This window comes from Alternaria hordeiaustralica, assembly GCF_023758085.1.
Source record: "Alternaria hordeiaustralica strain BMP 2776 chromosome Unknown scaffold_10, whole genome shotgun sequence".
NCBI classification, from domain to species: Eukaryota; Fungi; Ascomycota; class Dothideomycetes; order Pleosporales; family Pleosporaceae; genus Alternaria; species Alternaria hordeiaustralica.
In genome coordinates this window covers 786,371-809,446 of record NW_026056782.1, presented here as the reverse complement: position 1 = coordinate 809,446, position 23,076 = coordinate 786,371, and the positions used below count along the sequence as shown (strand labels likewise).

At 53.0% G+C, this 23,076-nt stretch overlaps 5 protein-coding genes across 5 annotated transcripts; 2 read left to right on the top strand and 3 right to left on the bottom strand.

Annotated features, from left to right (window-relative positions):
• Positions 1-4,233: 4,233 nt before the first annotated feature.
• Positions 4,234-4,950, bottom strand: J4E84_005858 (uncharacterized protein; the record flags this gene model as incomplete). The annotated part of the gene is made up of 1 exon (XM_049388450.1): positions 4,234-4,950. One exon carries the CDS (start codon positions 4,948-4,950, stop codon positions 4,234-4,236), a length of 717 nt encoding a protein of 238 aa, XP_049243995.1.
• A 3,228-nt stretch (positions 4,951-8,178) lies between these two features.
• On the bottom strand, positions 8,179-9,719 carry J4E84_005857 (uncharacterized protein; the record flags this gene model as incomplete). The annotated part of the gene is made up of 2 exons (XM_049388449.1): positions 8,179-9,437; positions 9,491-9,719. 2 exons carry the CDS (start codon positions 9,717-9,719, stop codon positions 8,179-8,181), a joined length of 1,488 nt encoding a protein of 495 aa, XP_049243994.1.
• A 2,341-nt stretch (positions 9,720-12,060) lies between these two features.
• Positions 12,061-13,206, top strand: J4E84_005856 (uncharacterized protein; the record flags this gene model as incomplete). Its single annotated transcript, XM_049388448.1, has 1 exon — positions 12,061-13,206. One exon carries the CDS (start codon positions 12,061-12,063, stop codon positions 13,204-13,206), a length of 1,146 nt encoding a protein of 381 aa, XP_049243993.1.
• A 4,383-nt stretch (positions 13,207-17,589) lies between these two features.
• Positions 17,590-18,889, bottom strand: J4E84_005855 (uncharacterized protein; the record flags this gene model as incomplete). The annotated part of the gene is made up of 2 exons (XM_049388447.1): positions 17,590-18,416; positions 18,469-18,889. The coding sequence occupies 2 exons, from the start codon at positions 18,887-18,889 to the stop codon at positions 17,590-17,592; spliced, it is 1,248 nt and encodes a 415-aa protein (XP_049243992.1).
• A 2,242-nt stretch (positions 18,890-21,131) lies between these two features.
• On the top strand, positions 21,132-23,034 carry J4E84_005854 (uncharacterized protein; the record flags this gene model as incomplete). The annotated part of the gene is made up of 3 exons (XM_049388446.1): positions 21,132-21,359; positions 21,409-22,790; positions 22,848-23,034. 3 exons carry the CDS (start codon positions 21,132-21,134, stop codon positions 23,032-23,034), a joined length of 1,797 nt encoding a protein of 598 aa, XP_049243991.1.
• Positions 23,035-23,076: the final 42 nt, after the last annotated feature.

Genomic DNA, 23,076 nt, shown 5'->3' with positions numbered 1-23,076 from the left:
AACACCACTGATCCTCCGCTCTTGCCAGTCCTTCTGATCCAAACCGCTACCAACTCAAGGGCCGACCATGCAGCCTGGCCTGCATCCCTGTGCCACAACTTGACTTTCGCGACGCGCATACGATCGGGGGTGGCGTGAGACTGTCGACAGTCAAGGGAGAATCGAGCCGGTGCCAGAGAGGTTGGTGCCTGTGCCGCGGTGCCGTCGGTGAGGGTGCATGTCGATGAGTAGAGGCAATGAGCCGATGTAGTAAGACGATGCGAGTTCGATGTGGTAGTAGAGTAGACCGAAGTTGATATGGGTGTCAAGATAGTTGAAGGTCGAATCGAAGTGAGGTAGGTAAGTTGGACCGAGGCGGGTAGGTGTGAGGCATGCGAGGCGGTGATGTTGAAGGCGAGGCTGAAAGTTGGAAGTGAAGTGAAGTCATGTTGACTGTCGACAGTCGAGTGAGGAAGGGTTGATGTTGGTGTTACTCATGATGATTGTTGATAGATGATGTCATACATCATGAGTAAAGGCCGATGTCTGAAAATGTTAGCTAAGACTGAAGTGAAGTGAAGGAAGGGAAAGGAAGTAATTACTTGGACAAATGCGGCTATGACACTGAAGTTTGTTGGAGATAGTAAACTTGAGTTGTTGGGGGATTGAGCGAGTGGGGAGTAAGAGGGAGAGAGGCGAGGGGATGGGGGGTTTATATAGACAGAGGGTGAGCCGGCAGATCACCGGCAGTCGGCGCTAGCGCGTCTGAATACCAGGTGACTGACGTAGTCTGTGAGCATATTGTTGCCTGGAGAACGTTCTAGGCGTGTGATATGGCCTGATCTGGTGAGGTGAAGGCGCAAGTGAAGGCGGCTTTGGGAGCGCGAAAACAACAAGAAGCACGGACCAAAAGCGCGCATTACGACGACGAGGTCCTGATTGGCTTACGAAGTGAGAACAGCGGTAAACCGGCAAAGGAAACTTCTGTAGATTGATGGTGACGGGGAGTAGAATTGAGAGCGCGTAGTGACTGTCAGTCTTGTGACGTACAATCAGTGACGTCGAATGCGAACAATAGAGTGAGCGAGACTAGACACGTGCATGAAAATGGAACTTTTGTCTCGATGAGGAAAGAAAGAGATGTGAAATGAAGCATTGAGTGTATAGAGAATGGTAAAGACAGTGACGTCCGATGGCGGTAGGTAGACACAAAACATATCATGCAGAAGCCGCGACTGAGACGACTAATATGATATTCGAGTTCTTGTATTCAAGACATGTTTGGCTTTCAATGTTCCCCTACACTTGACTTGCGACGCGTGGCCTCACTAGTTGTAGCATGATGCGTAGGGCTGGGACAATAGTATTTGAGCATCATGACAAGGCACTAATTTCGTCATTTATACTTTGGCCACCAAGTCAAAGGAAATTGAGAAATCCCTGCTACAGCCATAAAACGGTATGGCAGAAAATAGAGCCCATGGGAATCTCCTGCAAGACATAATCACCCATGAAGAGCAAGCAACACCTCCTACTTTGATGGCCCAAGCAGAGCCAAATCTTTAAAATTCGACTGGGTATCATTTGAAAGGGGAAAGAAAAAGTCCAGACGTCAATACCTCACGTAAGATCCGCCGGCATCGTTGTGATGATGACTAGACACCGCTCCACCGCTGCGCATCTGGGGAAGGTATTCAGTTTCAATCGTTCGCGATCGACCAGAAGAATTGTCGCCTAGAACATACTGGTCACGTAAACATGTTGCGCTATCAGTCCGGGTCAGCTGCCGTGAGGGTAGTTGTTCCCTACAGAACATGTCTTCTCCATCAAAAATCGAGGCGCTTGCACACACAGGTCCTAGCTGTCGTTGATGCTGCGTGAGATGCTTCGTGTCTTTGAATAACTCATTACACTGTGGACATTCATGGATTTGGCGATTGCGGTGGGCAGCCCTGACATGAGCTTTGAGAGCAGCAGGCCGAGCTTCGAGAGTGCAGTAAGGGCATTGTCGCTTCGGGCCGAGGACGCGGTCACTGCCGCAGTCTAGATCGCCGTTGCATCCAGCTGGCTGCGATTCGTCATCTGTGTCCTCAAATTGCTCTGAATCCTTCAGGGCCTCTTGTTCGTGGAGTGCTTCATCATTCGCCATGTCGGTATAATGAAGACATAGTGTCTCACAGACCAACGTGGACGAAGTATCCTGCTGTTCCCATGGTCGACGGGATTGCGAACTGAAGTTGCATGGGTGGATCCAAACTCGTGTCCACACAGGACTTTCAATGAGTTCTGCTGAAGCCTGTGAGTTTCCCGTCTTATAGGCAATGATTTGTTCACCCATTTTCTTTGCCGTCGGACGCTTGTGAGGACTCGGATCTAATGCACCACCGTAAACGAGAAGGTAGACAGTATCCCTTAAAGTTGCGTTATCTTTCGTAAGTTCCAATAGCCTCTTTAGATACTCCTCGATCGAAGGCTTCAGGATGAACGAAAGCTCATGTGCTGTTACGTCCAGATGCCAGAAAGACGTTCCACGTCCCGGAACGTCAGAGCGTAAGCTTTGGTGCAATTGTGTTCTTGCCTCTGTGCCCATAATAAGCCAAACAACCATTTCCAGATATACACAGCCAAGACTGAAGATGTCAGAGGATGCTGATCGAACAGAACGGTCGCTTGTAGAGATCTCGGATTCAGGAGCAGCATATTGACGCGCTGAAGGACCAAGGTAACAAGGGGGTTCCCCTTCATAAAGAGCCTTGTGAATGCTCAGTCGTCTTCGACTCATTGAAGAAAATTCGGAGCGCCCGAAATCGGTGATTTTCAGTATTCCTGAAAAAGGCGGCCCTTCCTCGCCAGTGGCATACCATAAGATGTTCTCGGGCTTTATGTCGCCATGTCTCCCATACGATATACTCTTGTCGTCTCCAGTGTGAAGGTATTGGAGCGCGTTGACCAAGCCCGCCATCTGTTCCACCACCCAGGCCGCCGTAGGCTCAATGTTGGAAGAAGAGAGATCACGCTCCATGAGCCCATCGATGTTGCTGTTCGCAAGTGGGAAAACGAGTACGTAGCTGTCCAAGGTACAATAGGAGTCCAGTAGTTCGACGATATGCGGGTCATTGAATGTCTGGAGTTTCTTGAGAATCCTCTCTTCGTTCAACCATCGGAGAATCGTGGTGGTACTTTTCAACATTTTCTTCACCGCAAACATGCGCTTCCCGTCTATATCTGCACGCCATGGAGTCGCACGGTATACAGATGCGAGCCCACCTTTTACAAGCGGCTCAAGACATCCAAGCCGCTCATTGAACTGCATAGATTTGGTGCACTGCAGGCTGGCTCTTGAGCACGCCACCATCAAGCATGTATGTATGTCGAATGCCGGAGAGGTCATTGTTAGGTATTGCAGCCCAGTAGGGTATCTCGCAAATTGAAGTCGGCGAGGTAGCTCAGACCTGCGTGCATATCGGTTGAGGGGGGTATTCTCTAATAGAGATAATAATCCGCAGATGATCGTGGTGATGAAGCCGGAGTTGGAATATCCATTGCCATGATTGTAGACTAGTAGCAAGCTGACCACGTAAACGCCATCGTGAGTATGTCGACACATCCGCGAGGTCGTGTTGTAGGGCGCGTTAATTTCTTCCAACAACTGCGGGAGTACTGCTGACGCAAAGTCATTGAAGGACCTGTGATGAGGCCGAAAACGGTACTCGTGCACACTGAGGTTTTCCGCTCGGAACCGCTCCCGAAAAGCATACGTCGCCGTCAGCCACTTTTTAGCGCCACGATTCTCAAGACTGTCGGGCTGTGAGTTCGTTAGATGCAATTCTACAGATATTGGCTGAGGTAGACTCACAAATACCTGCATCAGCCTCTCATCCCAAATATTCAGCAGGCTGGTTCGTGCCGTGGAAGTCTTGATCCAGTATGCCAATCGCTCCCACTGATGCGAACTGCAAACATTCTGCACAAGATGGGTCAACGCGTTGATAGCTTCTTCAGCTTGACTGAACTGCTTCGTGGTAACGTAGTGTAATGCAATCTGCGACAACAGATGTAGAGGTTCGGGCAAACGGACGTTGGCGGTCTCGAAGAATGCCTTTAGCTGGCGAATCGTGGTGTAGAGAGGCACGACATATACATCGCCTTGGGGACTTGTAGCCACGACATGTCCATACGCCACGGAAGTTTGAGCATCGACAACCAGAGAACCCGAGTCGCCCGCCTCGATACCTGTAAGATGAAGTTAGCCAATTAAATAAGCCTAGCCTGAGGAGAAATGTTACCATCAGAGCCAGCCATCGACACAATATGTACGCTGCAATGTCCGCGTCCGCTCAGGCCAGATATGTTCGCATATCCTGGGAGGAGCATGCCATGCTTTGTCGACGAGGAAGTGAGTATATGAACAGATTTCTCGGACATGAGTTGTGTGTCGTCTCCTGAAGGCTCGCTGGAGACGTCTACAATGTGTCGAAGCCTAAAAGCTTGCTGTCCCTCAGGCAGGTACAGATTCGGTAGCTGTTGTTGATGCTTCTGGATATGTGTGACCGCCCAATCACCGTCCGTATTATCTTTGTGGAGGTCTTCTGGGCCAGGATATATTATTATCAGGTGTTCGAGGGCTCCTTCGTCGTTACTTGAATCGTCGACGACCTTTGATAATGGAGGGGAAGGATCACTGGGTATTGTGGTGTTACTGTTGATTGTATCTTCCTCAGATGTGATGCCATTGGGTAAAACATAGCCCTCATCGCTTTCATCGTCGTGGTCGTCGAAAGCGATGTCATCATCATCATCTTCGTCCATTTGTAGCAGCTCGGCTAGCAGCTGCTCTTGAGACTTGGCGGCGGTCTTCTCCGTGAAAAGATGGGCTGGACCGAGAGCATATAGGTCGCCTTTGATTTCGAGGAGACACGCTATTGTTGCTTCGCCTGAATATAGAGAGCGAGTGTGTTGGGCAGACGACATGCGGGTTCCGCATAGAGAGAGAGACTGCTCAGGCCCGGTGAGAGAGACAGTGCTCCTGCACCATCTTAATCTGAACGCAGGATCATCTCTGCCGCAATAGTAAAGTGTGAATGCGGGACCGGATGTAACGCCGACGGCGTACTGATTCTTCATATGGCGACTCTGCAGTTCTCTCTCTACCCGACGAAGTAGTTTGTTTGGGCACGACACTACAATGGAAGGTTCCGGTGGTGCACTTGCGATTCCGCACATCGCGAATGTAAAGGTTACCAATCCAGCGAAGTCGCAAAGTCTTGCTTTCCTCAGTGTCTTCGTCATCCAGCTTTGCTTTGTATTGTACATGGCATTTCCAAAGCTATCCAGCACATGCAGAGCAGCAGCGCAATGTTGAGCGCTGCGTGGGCAATGCTTGTACTCATATACAGTTGACTGAAGCTTGCATCCCAAGAGCGGTTTGGGGTCTCTGAGAGGATCGGCCGTGGGCGGATGGGCAATTTGGTTAGGAGGCGGGGTAGGGGGCGGACCCATCGATGAGAACGCGACCGCAGGTGAGGGATGATCGACTTGAGCTCCAGTTGTGTATGGAGCTTGATTATGAGGGGGTAATGGAGGAGCACGCGTGATCGGCATAAGTGTGGTGTCTGGTGTAGAGGCCCTGTTCTCATCAGCAGAGCCCTATTTGACCTGCGATAGTAGTTAAAGAGCTTGCCTATGCTGCCCAGGTGCCGACATAGATGTCCTCGCAGACGAGCCTGGTGAGAGCGAGGTTGATGTAGCCATCGCCACATGTACGAGAGCTTCCTTGTGAGAAGACGTACGGTATTCAACTCGGGTTCTTGTACAGCTTTGAAGAGTCCGCCCGTAGTCTGCGCGGAGTCTGGCACGGGGGAAAGGTCGCTAATGAGATGAGGCTGTGACTCGAGCGCATCCGAAGACACCAATCCACCGAATGCATGCAGGAGAACGGTAGATGATGGGATGGCGCAGCGTGCCGTCGCAAGCAAGCCTGGCGGGCAGCCGGGTGTAGTCTTATGACGTCGAAGAGCAGGGGTCACGCATCAGCTGATAGGTGATGGCGTTCAACACAGCCCCTGACAGACTGGCAGAGCACCCAGATGCATAGTGTGTTGTCAGGCAGACAGGGCAAAAGCTTCAGATGTATAAGGTGGGCAGCTTCTGATGCAGTTTGGATGTGGTATGTCAGGCCAGCATGGAGCCGCCAACGGAAGCCGAAAAGAAAGTCATTGCGGACAGATTCCTCAGTGACGACGCTGCGGAGGAACCGGGGAGGTATGCGATGTTTTTCAGCTACTATTCGATGCTATTCAAAGGATCGTCCGGCGATTATGTGGTCAATGTTGCGAAGCCGGCGTATTCGAGTCACGGAGAGGTGGTCTCATTCTTCGACAGCCTGATCCGCGATGCGTCGCAAAGTAAGGCAAATTTCAGTGGCCTTTTTGCCGCGGATGTTAGTACCGAGGCGCGGGAGCACGCAGTACGAGTCTTGCTACAGGCATCAATAATGATTGATTGTGCCTCTAAGCAATACTTGCCGGAAGGTCGCAAGGTGGGCGACTTCGTTCCTCGATGTTGGGGAGAGCAGCAACCTTTCGCCAAATTCGTCAAGCGCTGCTTCCCCCCACCTGTCCAGAGCCGGAAAGTCCGCCAAGAGAGCCAGAGCGCCCTGGCACAGCGACGCAGGCTGAAAGCTTGGAAGTTGAAGGAACGGTACAGAGTGAGGCTGCGACCGACCGACAACCTGGCCGAACACCTCGTATATGATTCAGGCCGTGGCATCCTTCACGTGTTTCGTCAGGTTGGTTTCCTGAAGGCGCACCTCTACCGCTCGCGTGACGAGGACGTTGACATGGGGTTTCGAGAAAGTCTAGAGAAGTAACTCATCCCAACACGCGTGTCTTTCTGCAGCGCTTACATTGCGCAGAGGAACTTTGCCACCACAGCTCTTGTTGGAAGCCCTCGACTCCATACAATATCTTCTCTTCCCGAACGACAAGCGGTCAATTCAGTCGCTCGACAATTTCATCGACAAATACGATTTTGATCCGCAAGCTAAGCTCCACGAGGGCCGTGTCCGTCAGTTGCCAGAGGAGTTTGAGTACAAATACTTGGGCGATCGTTTGGTAACGTTGTTGAGCATAGTAAAGAATCCGCCAGCAGCAAACAGCATCGTGGCATGGTTCGACAGGCATGCGCGTGAAAGGAACACCCTTGCCATAGCTGCCTTAGGACTTTTCTTGACAGCCCTATTCGGATTCCTGAGTATGCATCTCCATGAGCTCTGTCCACTATGTGGATGTGTCGCGTGCGTGAAGCTGACACCCGCTAGGCCTGATCGCCGGTATTGTCTCTGCAGTCTACGGCGTAAAGCAATACAGAATCGCTGTGCAGGCTCTGCAGGCTCCGCAGGCTTCGCAAACTTCTCAATTGCCATCGTCGGCGCAGTTATAACGAGCACCGTCTGAGTAGCTTCATGGCCGCATATCGTGATATTGAGGTTTTCGCGGTCGTCTGTAGGCGTGGATGGAGGGGTCCGATGACGTTGGGGAGAGCAGCGCGTTCGCTATGATGCGACGGCGTTGTCGACTTCGCAAGGCTCTCTGCTGATGTACCATCATGGAAGTGCCGCAATGTCGAGATGGGGTGAGGTTGACAGTGGATGTTCAGCAAGGGGGAGGCGCGTGAGGGCTAGCACGAAGTCCACGCCGCACGGTGCTACCTCGGACTGCGTCATGTCTCGTGCGAGAGTAACATTACAACCTGAGAAGCTCACATCTTTTAAACTCACTTGTTATCGCACTACGAAATTTCACGCTGTTACCAAACCAATTGACCCTTGTTCAGTCGCCATAATGCTGAGGATGACGTGGAAAAATGCATCTGAGTTCAAGTTGTCATTGGATCGGATTTTTCGAAAGGGAATCTATATGCAGCTCTGGAAGGAAAAGCAAATGTAATCACACGGAGACTGCAACTAATGCTCCCCCAATGTAAAGGTGGGGTCTTTCCATGGTATCTCTGATGCCGCCACTTCATCCCTCTCCTCTCATATCCATACCACAAACGCCCTAAGCCTATTCGAAACTCCATGTTATGAATCTTGAGCCCATCCTACGGGGTCGCCGTCCATGCGGCCGAAACCGATATCCATATAAACACCCTTGCAACGCCATCGATATGTGTATATGCTGAAACGCCTTATCATCGTTTTCATGCCTGCTCATTGATATGACCATTCGTGGTAGTCATAACAGGAACATGAACCTTGACCGTAGAAATGTGATCCACCTCATCCGTCAATTCCACCTCCGTCGTCTGCCCCTCGGGTATCATCTTGTGTTCCAGCGTCCACCCCGCCCTGCGCGCCAACTCCGCAACCACGACGTCGCAGTCGCCGAGGAGGTTGATGTCGAAATTGATGTGGTGGATGGGATCGCGCGAGATGTAGATCTGCGGTATGTCGCGGGGGAGGAAATTCGGGATTTCGGATACGGGTGCGACTTTCATCGAGGTGCCCATGACGATGACGAGGTCGACTTTGTCTTTGTCGACGTCCTTGAGGCGGTCGAAGAAATCGTTGGGCAGGGCTTCGCCGAAGAAGGTGATGTCGGGTTTCATGATGCCGGGCTGGGGGATGTCGAAGGCGCCGTCGGACTCTGAGTCTTCGTCGCTCGAGCGCTTCTTGCGGGCGCCGTTGCCGTTGGAGGTCCGCTTGCGCTTCTTACTGGGCTGGGCGGCGATTTCGTCTTTGCAGCGCTTGCACTCGGCGGGCTTTTGCGCGCGCACACAGTCGAAGATGTCTTCGCCGGGGACCTTGAACTTGCACTTCCGACATGTCGCCGTCGCCCAGGAGCCGTGGCACTGGATGAGCTTCTCCTTGCGTATGCCCGCGTGCGCCTCCACATTGTCAATGTTCTGTGTGTAGTTGGTGAGCAGCTTCTCCTTGTCCTGCAGCAGGCGGATGAACTCGTGCGTGGGCGTCCACTTTTCGAGATCGGGTATGATGTCGCCGGCGAGCGCGTAGAAGGTGCGGGGGTTCTCGTCGAAGTTGTGGATGTCAAAGACCTCCTCGGGCTCGTCGTAGCCCATCTCGCGCAGCCGCGAGTAGAAGCCCGTGTTCTTGGAGCGGAAGTCGGGTATGCCAAGACTCGTCGATATGCCGGCGCCCGTGATGACCATGATGTTCTTGCGCTCGCGCAGCAGTTTCGCAGCGTCGTCGATGGTCTTGTACTGGGCCAGCCGCGGCCGCTTGTTCAGCTCGCGGTTGATGGCCAGCCCCAGCAGCTGGTAGAAGCTCTCGTCGGGCGCTTCTTCGAGAAACTTGGGAATCTTGACGCCAAAGGCAGTGCACAGCTTGCGCGCTGTCATCTTCTCGCTCGTGATGTTCTCCATGACGAATGCGCTCGCGCCAATCTCATGGAGCCGCTGGCGCAAGCGACGGGCCTCGTCGGCGGTGCACGTGTCTACGCCTATGGGGTGTCAATGGTGGTGGAAGTGGAAGGCGCATAGTGGCCAGACTCACCATCGTCCGAGTACTCAAAGGCTTCCACTTCGTCTAGAATCTCCTCGTACAGGGAGGCCTGGTCCCACGCGCCGCCATCCTCTTCATCCTGATCGGGCGCAGGCGCGGGCGCGTCCTCGTTCCGGGGCTTGGTTGCGCCTCCCGCTCCTGGGTCGGCCTTGATAGCGCCAGCGGGGGGCGGAGCGGGGTGCTGGGCGACGGCGGGTCCCTCGTCGGGATGGGCAGCCATGGTGTTGTCTCCCGCGCTTCTCGCTGTCGGCCAGTGTTACGAGTCTCAGACAGAGCGAAAGGTGGTCCGTCGGGTAAGTTGATGATACATGACGCTAGGCGATAAGGGGCCGGGCGGAGATGGCCGCATCGGTTTGCTAGTCTGCTATCCACCCGGACTACTTGGGTGCACATGCACTACGACTTGTCGTCTTCTTCTTCGCCAATCTCAGCATATATCAGTATGCAGTATCGAAAATATGTGCATGAGCTGCACACTGCTACACAGCTGCCCGGGATTCTCGACCAACAGACGAATCACAGCAGCAGCAATGCAGCTTTCTGCACACTTCTCCCCTCGTTGGTGGGAAGCTCCGCTGTCCTGCATGCTTCTACTCGTCACTTTTTGACCTTTGTCCTGTATAAGGTTCACGGCCTGTTCTATAACCAAGGTGAAGAGTCTGCTCGTTTCCATTCTGTCGCTCATTATTTCTCCTCTTCATGGCTTCAATGACTACCGTCGCCTCAGGGCTGGTCCCTTCTTCGCTTCCTACTACTGGACGGTTGCTGGTTGATAGTCACGAGAATCTTGTGCCACCACATCCAATTCCAGCCTCGCCTAAAATTCGTCACCGCGGAGCAGTCGCATTGCCCAATCCACTGCAATACAGCAACGTCATACCTTCATCTTCCCACGTCAAGTTGAGCAAGTTGGAAACGCTGCCTGTCGAGATTGTGGACCAGATACTGTCCTACCTCATTCACCCATGCAGTCGGCTGCCGGGTCTCACTGAGGCTCAGAGTAGATACGACGTGTCGGAGAAGCAAAAGCGGAGCATCAAGGACGAAGAAGACTTGACTCAAGGTGCAGACAGTCATCGCTGGGCTGCCGATATCTTCTCTCTCCATGTACTTCCACATCCATTCAATGCCCTGTCGCGCACATCCAGACGATGTAATGAGTTCGTGGAAGGGTACTGCTCGCATCTCGTTCGACAATGCAACATATTCAATCTGCCATTCGCCCAACTGGATAGGTACGGTGCCGTCCATCCAGATATGAGTCATATCGTTTATCGTCGACTATGGCTGCAACACGCCCCACGGAGGTGCATCTACTGCTTTGCGGCATTAGACACCTATCCTTTTCCACTTGTCAAACGTATCATTACGGCTTGTGAAGGGTGCTTCTACCGTCAGACCTTAGTGCGTTCATCCCAGTAATCCTCTCCACTTTTGACAGCATGAACTGACAAATATGCATAGACAGTCGATGAAGTGCAGATGCAATACCACATCTCCGCCGCCACTGTTCTCGCCTCCCACCACATCAGAGGCAATCCCGGCTCAGTGTGGGTCTTGCGCGTTGACGTGGAAGCGCTGGCCCTACAACTCTACCGTACTCGAGAGTTTCACAATGCCCGCAAGGAGCAGTTTGGCAAACCGTGCTCCATCTGTGCTATCACTAGGTTCAGACCGGAGCACCATATCGGCAAGCCGCGACCAACTCAAAAGGCAGCTGTTCGCTTAATCGCAAAGAAGCGATCTACGAAACGTCCGACGCGATCTTCATGAATGAACGGCGATCTTACACGATCATACTTCTACCATTACCCGTCTTCTACCGCAACAACAGCAAAGACGTTTAATGGAAATAAACTTCTCCTCACGTACACATGTCGCAATTTCATCTAACGCATCTCATGCACCATCCACTCAGATTGCTTTCCGCCTTCCAGACCCTGAGAACACGGTGGGGTCAGTACACTTTTTGTCACCCAACACGCACATTGTAGATCTCTCATCTGCGGATCTCTTATGGGCCCTACACAATACATCAATGGGTCATGTACACTGGGTTCTTTTGTAACAGACTACTGTGTCAAGATTGCATTTATCTTCGGAATGGCTATTCTTTACGCTTCGTGTCAGCATCCTACTAATCTACGTCTCGCTTGCCGCTTCGAATACATTAGCAACTATTTTGTTCCTTGATCTGACTTGCTCGACCTTATCGTGGTGCAAATGTATTCGAAAGCCTGCATTATATGCGCTCTCGTGCGTAGGTGCCTGTTCATGCGCAAGACTTGCCCGTACACGTCAGTCACAGATGTAGTCTAATTGAATCAGACATGCATAGTAATCTAAATACACCCTGTGAATCCAATGATGATGTTTGCGATTCCACAAATTATGGCTCACATGTCAACGCGCCAACCCATGCGTCATAGGCCCGCGCAACGCGTCCTGCCGAAACCCCACGCGACAAAAGTTCGGCCCGCCCGCATCTTTCGCGCAACTCCAACACCACCACCACTCCTTCACACCCACTCTTGCGCGCGCTCCCCTCATACAACCCCACGATGCTCGACATCCACCGCCCCTCCTCCGCCCCCGACACAAAAATCTTCTTCTCTCACAGCCTCCTCCCCAGCTACATCGACCCTTCCAATGTCTCGACAAAAAAGAAACCCTTCTCCGCCTTCTCTGCGCAAAAATACAGCCACACGCTCTCCCTCATCCTACCCTCAGAAATCTACTCCCTCATAAGCCACGAACTCCACCGCGCCGACAGCCCCGCCCTCACCCAATACGCCCACGTCCACATGTCACTCTCCGACATCCTCGAAGCCGACTTCCTTACCACGTATATCAAGTCCGGCAACATCATGATGCTGAGCGAAGGGCGACCGTTATTGGACGATCGATTCGAATTGTACAACGGTGTGTTGCGTATGGAGCTTACGCGCCCGTCGTACGAGCGCTGCGGGTTACAGGGCGTACCCGTTGAAGACGGGGGCAGGAAACACCAGAAACAGCTGTGGGTTGTGGAATATGATTTACGTGGAGCCAGTATGAGGCATGGGAAAAAAGGGTTTGGGAGGTTGGAGTGGGCGGCGAGGAATGTGTTGGATAAGAGTTTGACGTGGTTGTTCTGGAATGCGAGTCCCACGAGTAGGGAGGCGCTGGGGGAGGGGAGGGAGTTGATACAGAAGCATGCGCCGAGGGTGTGTGATGTGAGGCCTGAGGAGAGGAGGTTGGGTGGGGTGCGCGTGCCTAGGGTTAGTGTTAAGGGGCTGGAGGATGTTTATGATGAGGATGAGGCGATGGGGTTGCTGGAGTGGATTCATATGCTTCAGTTGGGGTCGCCGAGGGTCGAGGCGGAAGATGATATAAACCCGCATTTGTCGCGGTATGAAGTGCCTGATCTGGGGAGAGGCGTTGGGGAGAGGAGTATGGTTACGGTTAGGTGGAGGGGGTTTATGGGACCGGCGTTTATGCGCGATCTTTTTCTGCTGGTGAGGAGGGAGGGGTTTAAGAGGAGAGAGAAGAAGGTTAATGGGACGCAAGATACGGATGTAGATGTGGATATGGAAGGCGGGGATGGGGTGGACGGCGAAGAGGACGACTGGTTCGCAATGAGCGCGCAGGCTTTTGGGGGTAAGAACGCGTGGACGCTGATGCAGTTTGAAGGCCGAGAGACGCTGGTTTGGGAGATGCAGAGTTGAGTTGGGATGATGGACGCAATGAACCCAACGCCTTCGCCTTCCATCCTCGTCTTCGACATTATCCGACAGGCCCAACCCCTTCAAACCACCAAAGCCACCGTATCTCCCATATAACCATCTCCATCCCGAGCAAGTCCACAACCACCCATCCCACATCGCCATCCACTTACCCTCCCATCGGGATCAAAGAGCCTCAAACCTCGTACAAACACTTGGCCTGCATCAACTCGGGATATCCATTCTCGCCCAGCCATTTCTGGTGTACATGTACCACCTCCCTTCGCAACCATCACGCATACGCTGCATGATGGCGCTTCCGAGGCTTGTTGGGACCCTGCAGCATGCGGGATTCTTGGCTGTATGGGATATTGGATGCTATCTTTGGTGCAGAGGGTCGGAAATGCAGGGTGTGTGAGTACGAGAGTAATGTCGTGTGCTGGGACACTACGATATTGCCGGGAGTTATGTGATGCTCCTGCTGTACGCATGCGACAGCTTGGAGCGGGCAGGGTTTAGGAGCTGTGGTAGGAGGTGTTCGCAGAGGATGTTTGGGACATGTGGATTGCAGCTGTATGTCTAGATAGGAATAAAACAAGTTGTGAAGAAATTGAGAACTACATACTAGAACATCGCTATCGTTCGATCGCATCAGTACATTCCATCTCCTGGAGTCTTCTCTCACCCTTACCCCCTACTCGAACATACTGCCCCCAGAAACCCCCTCTCCCCTCTTCGGCGTTTGACACGCCACCTTCATTCGCCGACCCCCTCCACACACACACACACAATAGCCCATACCCTAACCTAACCGCCGTGGCTTCCACATGGCACGCGGCCGCCGCTATCGTAACCAACATACCAACACCACCGGCGGTCCACATCACTCCTTCAACTAAGCGGGTAACCAGTCTTCCAACGAACAAACTTTCCGTCCCGTAGTCTGCACGTGGCGATGGGTGATTAGAGTTCAAGTAGTAGAAGATACTATCTCAACCCCAAATGCTTGACTCGATAGTCGCCCACGGCGCCACTCTCGGCGCTACATGGCACCTTTGCAAACCTTGAATCATGTCAACTTTAACTAACTAATCTCGACGGTTCGGTTGAGGCTCAATGCTGCGTCGTTAGGGTCTGGCTTTAGGGTCTGCAAGCCTTGCGGAGGCGCACGTGTGTGTAAGAGTCGCGGAGTATGCGGAGTAGTCACCGAAGCGCATGCTCAGAAGGGTGTTCTAGATGGGCTTTTGGGAAGCGAATGCGACGGGAGATTGTCACACTATTGCGGGTGTGAGCACGTGGTGGCTAGTTCCAAGTTCTACGGATGGACTTTGGGTCTACGGTTGAGATTGCGATGATGGCGGTTTTGTCATGGTGTTCTGGTGTGGGGGGTTTGGAGTTTGGGGTCTGTGGGGGCGTTATGGGGAGATGGAGTGCTCTGGCGTCTGATTTTGAGAATAGAGTTCTAGAGTTGCTGATGTACTGCTAGAGTTGTGACTAAGTGCATGTGTTGAGTGTGGGCGATGAAATGATCGTGGTGGTGGTGTCTACTCCGGAGTAGGTACGGACGTAGGCGGAACTTACATGCGCTGGCGCAGAACTCGGTCAGGGACAGAGACGTCTCTATGATCCCTGAATTTCTGGAGTACGTTGAAGTGCCATGTCAGGCTGCCGCGAGGAATTGTGCTGAGCCTCCGTGCTCGTATCAGCATTGCCTTCCTCCAAGACACTGGGTGGAGCAATAAATTCGACGCGAAAGCTCATGTTCCAGTCCAGGTACCAGTGAGACAGCAGTCAGCGTGATACGACCTCGGGGCGATGGTACCGATCGCGAAGTATCGTTGTGGCTTGATGAAGCATTGCATCACGAGCGAAGAGTCGGTCAATGTCTTGGACTTATTGCTGCCTGGATGCTCACACTCGTGATTTAGGAGATCAACACGACCCGCTGGGTCAGGCTTTTCCCTGTCAGTGGGTAGACATGTAAGCATGCGGTCTGAGTGGCTGATGACTGAACTGGGGTCCAGTGCATACCTCGACGAGTCAAGCGCATGGAAGCCTTGCTGCGGAGCTCAGTCAGCACAGTACCTTGTCGTTATCGATTTCGCGAGTCTGTCAGTGCCAAGCTGGTGAATACGTGCCTTCACAGCCAAGGTCAAGCGAAGTCAATTGTTGACTATACACATGCCGACGTTCTTTGCCAGGCGCCCACCAGGGATGCCTTGACAGTCAACTCCACATACCCACAAAAGCTTTGCCGACTCCACAACTCCACTCCCATCGCTATTCGCGTTACACCTCCAGATAGGGTAAAGTTGATAGACGCATCTCGTGAGCCTCAATACTCCACAGAAACCGCAGGACTGAGCTTAGCTGACTCCCCAGTACAAACCGTCTTCGTGGTCTCCACGTTCACCGGCTCGGAAACTTTCGGCCATCTTGGCTTCCGTACTTGGCCTCGGGAATATTTTTTGACGTTTCGCAGATCTACCACCGAATGCGAAAGTTGCTTTAGGTAATCGAGTCCACTACCGGAGCAGAAATTGTTTCGTTTCTGTTTTTTCGGTACCGACACGATAGAAGTTTGGTTGATGGACCCTTTGCCACGCGAAGTATGCAAAAGCAACTGTCAAGACAAAAAGCTTGGTACAATGAGTCAGCCAGGCAGTTACAAGCATGAAGTTCAAAAAGCACATCCAGCTGTTCCAGAACTAGAAAACGAAGGCGAAAATACGATGCGAGGCCACCCGTTGGATGCTTAGCTGTTCGCCTAGGTCCACCCAATGGGATCGCGACGCTGCAAATACCAAGGCGGTAGTTGGCTACCATCCTCGTGTTAAGGTTCCAGTTGTCGTTCCGATCCGCACCGCTAGCAATGTAAGGCGTGCTAAAAATACGCCTCTGGAGCTTGAAGTCTCGAAACCCACTGCTCCACCATGATACGATGTGTGATCGCGAGCTTTCAGCAGGAAAGTGGACATTTCGTCTGTGGTGAAAACCTTGGAACTGACTGCGGGGCGCATCAGTGTTGACAACTCGCTTGTCATCGGAGGTAAGCCGCTGCGCCCACATGCGAGACTGCATCGGACGATAGCAGGGAAAGTGAACATGCTGTTGAGCCATGCCGGATCCTTGCACGCGCAGGGCCTTGTCTTTTGGTAGCGAACAAAGGAAAGAAAAATAACCCGTCTGTTATGCTGCAGCCCCAAGGAAAAGGTTAAGCTTTTTGGCCCTTCTCGGGGATAAACACGAGAAGGTACTGTGACATCGCTGGCAGGTTTGACTCACGACACGAGGTCCAAAAGCTGAAACTCTTCTTGGCCCTCTGGACGCCGCATTTTGCTGAGACATACGGTCGCTGGGCTTACGCTTGTCGCTCCGGAGGCCAGAATTATGTCATCGGTGAGGCTTACGCCACATCATCCGCCTTGGTCGGTCGCGGAGAGGTGACTGTGCGACCTGCGATGAGGGCGGGAAGCAGGAACACGGCAATGTGCTGATTCCATCGATGAGCAGTCAGACGGCGCGCACTTGCCGTGCCTCTGCCATCGCCATCTATCTGCCACAAACCGCCCTTGTTGCCCTCTCTGTGCCGCTCATCTCTTCTTTGGGGCCAGGCTTCAAAATTCTCTTCTCGCTATCTGCTATGACACGCACACTAGCACCAGGCGTTCGGACGTCGGAGAGGAGATCCATACCCTGGAGCGATCGAATTAGCGGGCGTGTACCCCACCGAGCCGTCAACGATGGTAGACCCACATGATTCGATGTTTTGCCACGATACGGCGTGAAATGGTGGACACGGCGGCACGCTATGCGGCCGGAGGCTTGCACGACCCTTGTGTTCCCATCTCCGGGGCTATTGATGTGGCTTTATGCCGGGACTTTGGTTCGTGTCACGTCGAGAGAAGAGGCGTGCTTGCACATGTATGGTATTGTGCTGGCCGCAGGTGAGAAAGCCACATGAACAGGGATTTGCCTGCGCACGAGTCAGCATGTTAGCGCCTATCTCAGGGCGTTAAGGCGGTTGCCGTGGCGTAGTAAGTTTACTTGGACTTCTACCTTGCGAGCCGGACTCATTGTTGCTTGCATGGCAGGGAGCAGATCCGAGTGTACCGAGGTGCATACTGTGACGTGACGTGTTAACAGCTCAAGAGACGCGGGTGAGCTGACGATGCAAGGCGCCTGTGACTAAGCGGAGGCATCAGTGCTGTGGTCATGTTCACAAACACGGCAATCGCAAGAATGTTGGAAGCATTGGTAGTGAAGAGTAGTCATGAATTCGTCTATCTTGTGCCGTGCACTGTAATTAAATGTAATGCGCGCTTGAAGAACAGCAGAATAGAAATCAAATAGTCAACGGCCCGAATTTAGCGCCAATATGGTTCACTAGATCCACCAAAAATGCCCGCCGTGCTTCTTGCATGCGCTTACTGACGAGGTAGGAAGTACCGTCGTTGTCGTGGTCCAGACGTGACCGAAAGTAATGACCTCGGTCGTAGTAGTAAAGGCAAACTTGGACTTGGTCTTAGTTGGAGTCGGCAGCGTGGTAGTGGAGGTGAGGAGGCCGGAAAGAACAGTAGGAGGAGGAAGTGTCTCTGTAGCAGACTCTGTGAGAAGAACACTCTCGGTTGTGGTGATAGCTGGCGCAGTCACAGTAGCGAGTACTGCGACAGGAGTCTCGTAAGTGACAGTTGTCGTGGGAGCATCAGGAGCGCGGCGCTGAACCTGTCCAGCCTTCTCCGCACGTCTCTGCTTTGCGGCTTCGACGCGGGCACGCGCCCATTCGTAGTCGACCTCGCGGTCGCCCTTGCGAACCCAGCGGTGGAACTTGGGGATGGTGGTAGGTGTCTCAATAGCCGCCGCGTGAACTTTGGTGGGCGAGTACTCGCAAGGCTTGTCAGGCTTGCCCACGTGGGCCGGGGTAGTGCACGTGGCTTCGACAGTCTTAGTGGTGACGCCAAAGCTCTTGGTCCAAGAGTGCCTGGTGCGAGTCATGGTCTTGGTAGTTGTCTCAGTGACTGCCTTTGGCCTAATTGTCTTGACCTTCTTAGCGGTGCCACTAGGCATCGTGACAGTCGAGAATGGTCCAGCAGTGACGACATCAGTCGAGGTGGTAGTGACAGTTTGAGTGATAGTAGGCGTCTCGGTCTTGGTGTCTGTGGTTGTTGCAGTGTACGTGCTGGTGACTTTCGTGCCGACAGTCAGGTAGAGATCTAGATTCGTTAGTAAATGGGTTATTCGGTTATTGAACAAAAGAAGACATACCTCTCTGCCATGCGAAAGGCTGGCCATTCGAGCCGTCCTCGTTGGCTTCATTGTCTCCCAGAATCAGAAGTAGCCAGTGTCCTGAGCTCATCTGATTCTTCTTGATAGGACAGTCTGCCACTTGGTTCGTATCGTCAGGTGTCGTTGGAATTTTGTCGCACAAGTATTCTTCGCCGCTGGTATCCTCCACGTCAGGCGCGACGAGCACGACATCTGCCAAACCATCCGCGTTGCAACCTCTGAAGTATGTTACAGCAGAGAAATCTTCAGTAGACTCTGAGTCGATGAAGTAGCTTCCTTCATCGATAAAGTCAACACCATAGGCGTAACAGATACCACCAGAGCTCCCGAAGGGGTCATCGGCTTTGACGAGGGTGATGGAGGCGGCAGCCACCGCGAGGAATATAGAACGAGAGTACATATTGGAGCAAGTCAAGTCAACGACTGAAAGTACAGGTATGATACGCTGGATGTGGTATGCAGAGTCAGTGGGCCATGACCTCTTTTGTACCTTGTATGATGATCAAGCCCAGCAGGTTCTTCACAAACACGGCTTATCTTTTGCGCACTGAGCTGTGCCCCGACCCCCGAGTAAGCCGACATGGATCGAAGATGCAATGAAAATAGTCATGGCAAGTGCTTGATCTAACAGTGTCAACACGGAAGCGAGCTTGTGACAGACTGGAACAGGTGGGCGGGGCGGGCGGTCAGCAATTCGTGAAGACGTCAAGCGCAGTTCTGCGCCTCATCAGTACTTAGCCCTCGTAAGGCGTCGCATCGCTCTGCAGAAGGAAGAAAGTGGTGCTTAGTGGAGGAGGCGAAGGCACCCATGTGTGTGCGGCCGCTATGGAAAGCCACTGAAATTAGTGCCGGTCCGTGCTAGGTTAGCGCCCACACCCCTGAACCGATCTTAGTGTTCACGTCACTTCACTCGGCCCCAACGTCCGCATATTCTTGCACCAACTTGCAGCAAACCCGCCCGCTCAGTTGGTCGAACTTACTAACGATAGGCTGGCCAGTCGCTGATGAACCCGCGCTCCTGTTTCCAGCGCGTTTCCAGCAGCCGCGCATGCCGATCCGAGCGTTGAAGTTCGCACTTCCTTCTCCCCGTTCGTGTCTATTCGCGGGCGCATGTGTCCGAGATAGTCGCATCCAATGCGATAGTCACAAGCTTTTCTAGCGGCCGCTCTGTCGGCCGTTCATCTGGATGAATGACCTGGATCTTGGTTATTTGAAGCCACAGAGTAAGTTCACGGGTCGGAAGGCCATCCCTGGAACCCGCATGTCGAGCTACACAGCATGCATGGAAGGCACATCATGCTAACCTGCAGTCGGCGAATAATTGGAATGCCATACCGAGCATGTAGTCCTCTTACACCATGTAGCTTATGAAGATCCTGATAAGCCCGTGTATGTTGGAGTCGGTCTACGCCACAGCCCAAGGGGGTCTCAGTGTCCAAATTGGACGTTCAACGTCAGCAAGCGACCGGAAGGGATACCGCTGTCTTGGATACTTCTGTCAGCCTGACTATAACCTCGGCTGGGGTACAATTTCGAAGAACCAGTGGGTTTTGGATTTGGCTGGTCCCTGCTCAATAACCGCATATGCCGTACGATGTTATTCTTGTAACAGAGCTCAACATTTGATTGGAACCGCCTAGGTAAGCTTCCTCGGTACCGGATGGGACGGTTGTATTCCCGTCTTCCGATCGCGTGGGTCACCACATGCTTCGCACGAGTAGCATGCGTTCTCGATGCTTTTGTCACGTCGCAAACAGATTCTGCATCAGGCCTAAGTCACATCCTACACAACGTCAGTACCCACATTTAACCACTCCATGTGGGCTCTCGTCTCCGGTGAGCACAGAGTATGCTCGAGTAGCGGCCGTATCTTGTGGAGTACCCGATCTGTAATTCAATAGATCTTGCATCCGACAAGGGTCCATCACCTTACGCGAGCTCCTAGGATCCTTCACCTGAGAAAACGCTCCAACACGAGTAGGTCGCTCATCACGCACCGTTTCGAGTAAAGTTGGGACTACCACTGACTTAGCGCTGGTGTGGTCCCTTCATACCGGAATCCCGATTAGGAGCTACATCCGTGCACCGTCTGAGATCTTGGCTTCATCGACTTCGCCTCGCTCCTACCCACTCGCCGACATGGACGTAATCGAGCCACTGCCATAGCTGGGCTACAGCCCATCGGTCGCTGCATCTACCGAGGCCAGACATTTGCCTAATCGGCCCTCATCATCAGCTATCCACGGCCGGGATCGTTCAAGTCCATCCCGTGTCATAGCACGAGATGAGCATTTCTAGGGCGCCCTGGCGTCGATCTCACCACCTGGACCACGCGGGTCCAACTGACATGCAGCACTAAGCGAGAAAAAGTCGGTGTCACGGCAAAGAAGGCGCTGGCTGACTTCGCCCTGGGCAATACCCATGGCGAAGCTCAGATTACCGCCACCATTTGATGACTTACACTTTGGGGGCGTCTTTCGGATGTGTCTCATATAAATGGCACCTGTTTTCTGGTCAGCCCCAGCCCTACATTGATTAACTCCAGGAACCATTCGACATCCATTGGCCTGGTCAGCTTCTCTTCATATATACCGACCCGGTACCGTTCTTTCTTCGCCTTCATATATTGCATTCACACCATCATGTTGTTTCCTTCATTAGCCGCATGGCTTTCATTTGGATCAGTTGCACTCGCTGGTCCTCTACGGGCAGAACCACTATCCGATGAGTTCCCAACTTTTGACCAGATTGTCAAGAGGCAAGATGGTGCTTGCACCAACACAGCACGGACACGAAACTGCTGGAGTAATGGCTACAGCATTGCCACCGACTTCGATGCCAAGTCTCCTCCGGATGGCACCACCGTGACTGTAAGTATATCCAAGAATTCCTGCTCGAATAGGTGCTGACATGTGACAGTACAACTTCGAGATCTCCAATGTTACCAGGGCCAATCCTGATGGAAGTGGTACTTCCAAGGAGATGATGCTCATCAATGGTCAATATCCTGGACCACTCGTACGAGCAAAGTGGGGTGACACAGTCATCATCAACGTCAAGAACAACCTCGAGCACAACGGAACCGGTATCCACTGGCACGGTATTAGACAGCTGAACTCCTGCCAGGACGACGGCGTCCCGGGAATCACCGAATGCCCGATCGCTCCTGGAAGAACCCGACAGTACAAGTTCAGGGCCACTCAGTTCGGTACAACATGGTACCACTCTCACTTCTCAGCCCAATATGGTGATGGTGTTGTCGGTACCATGATCATCGATGGACCAGCTACTGCCAACTACGACGTCGACCTGGGTACTCTCCCCATCACTGACTGGTACTACGTACCCGCTTTCACACTGAACGAAGTCGCCCAGCACTCTAAGATTGGACCCCCCTCGCCCGACAACATCCTCGTCAACGGCACACACATCAACGCCGCAAACGACAACGGGAAGTACGCCAGGATAAACGTCGTCAAAGGCAAGAAGTACCGCATCCGCCTCATCAACACAGCCGTAGACAGCACCTTCAGCGTGTCCATGGACGGCCACCCCTTCACAGTCCTGACCTCCGACTTCGTGCCCATCAAATCCTACGTCACCGACCAACTGACCCTGCAGATCGGTCAACGGTACGACGTAGTCATCACCGCCAACCAAACCGTCGACAACTACTGGTTCCGCGTCGTAACCGGCAGCTGTGGCAGCAACAAGATCGCGTCAGCCGGCAAGCCCGTCGGCGCGATCCTGCACTACGACGGCGCATCCAGCACTTCAAACCCCACCTTCAAGTCCTCCGTCACAATACGCACAGGCTGCGACGACGAGTCCTCATCCAACCTCATCCCCTTCGTCCCCAACACCGTGCCCACATCTGTAATGGGCGAGGTCCAAAACCACAAGATGAGCGTAGACTCGTTTGCCGACCCTGCGAAGGACAACCTTTTCCGGTGGTTAATCGACGGTACGCCCCACGTCGTGGACTGGAACAATCCTTCGCTTGAGACTGTGCTTGGAGGCTCCCGCAACATCGGTCCAAACGGCAACGTGTACACCATGGACAAAGAAGGCTGGTACATGTGGTACATCCAGTCGACCTCTAAGATCGCCCTTCCCCACCCCATCCATCTCCACGGCCACGACTACTACATCGTGGGCCGCGGCGCAGGTACCTGGGACGGATCCACCAACGGCCTCAATTTCAACAACCCGACGAGGCGTGACACTGCTTTGTTGCCTGCTGGCGGCTACATGCTCATTGCTTTCCCGGCTGATAACCCCGGCATGTGGATTATGCACTGGTAAGTCCTCGCTGTATGAAAGTGCATTTGAGACATATACTGACCTTTTACTTCTAGTCACATTGCATGGCATGCGAGCCAGGGACTCAGCCTCCAGTTTATGGAGCGCATGAGTGAGATTCAGGGTAAGCTGGGCGATACGAGTGTGTTGAAGCAGGGGTGTGATGAATGGGATTCTTATTGGGCGGAGGGAAGCGCGCCGGATGGGGATAGGCCGTACAATCAGACTGATTCTGGTATTTAGACGCGTTTCGCCTTGGGGAGTTACTTTTTGGGTCAATGTTTT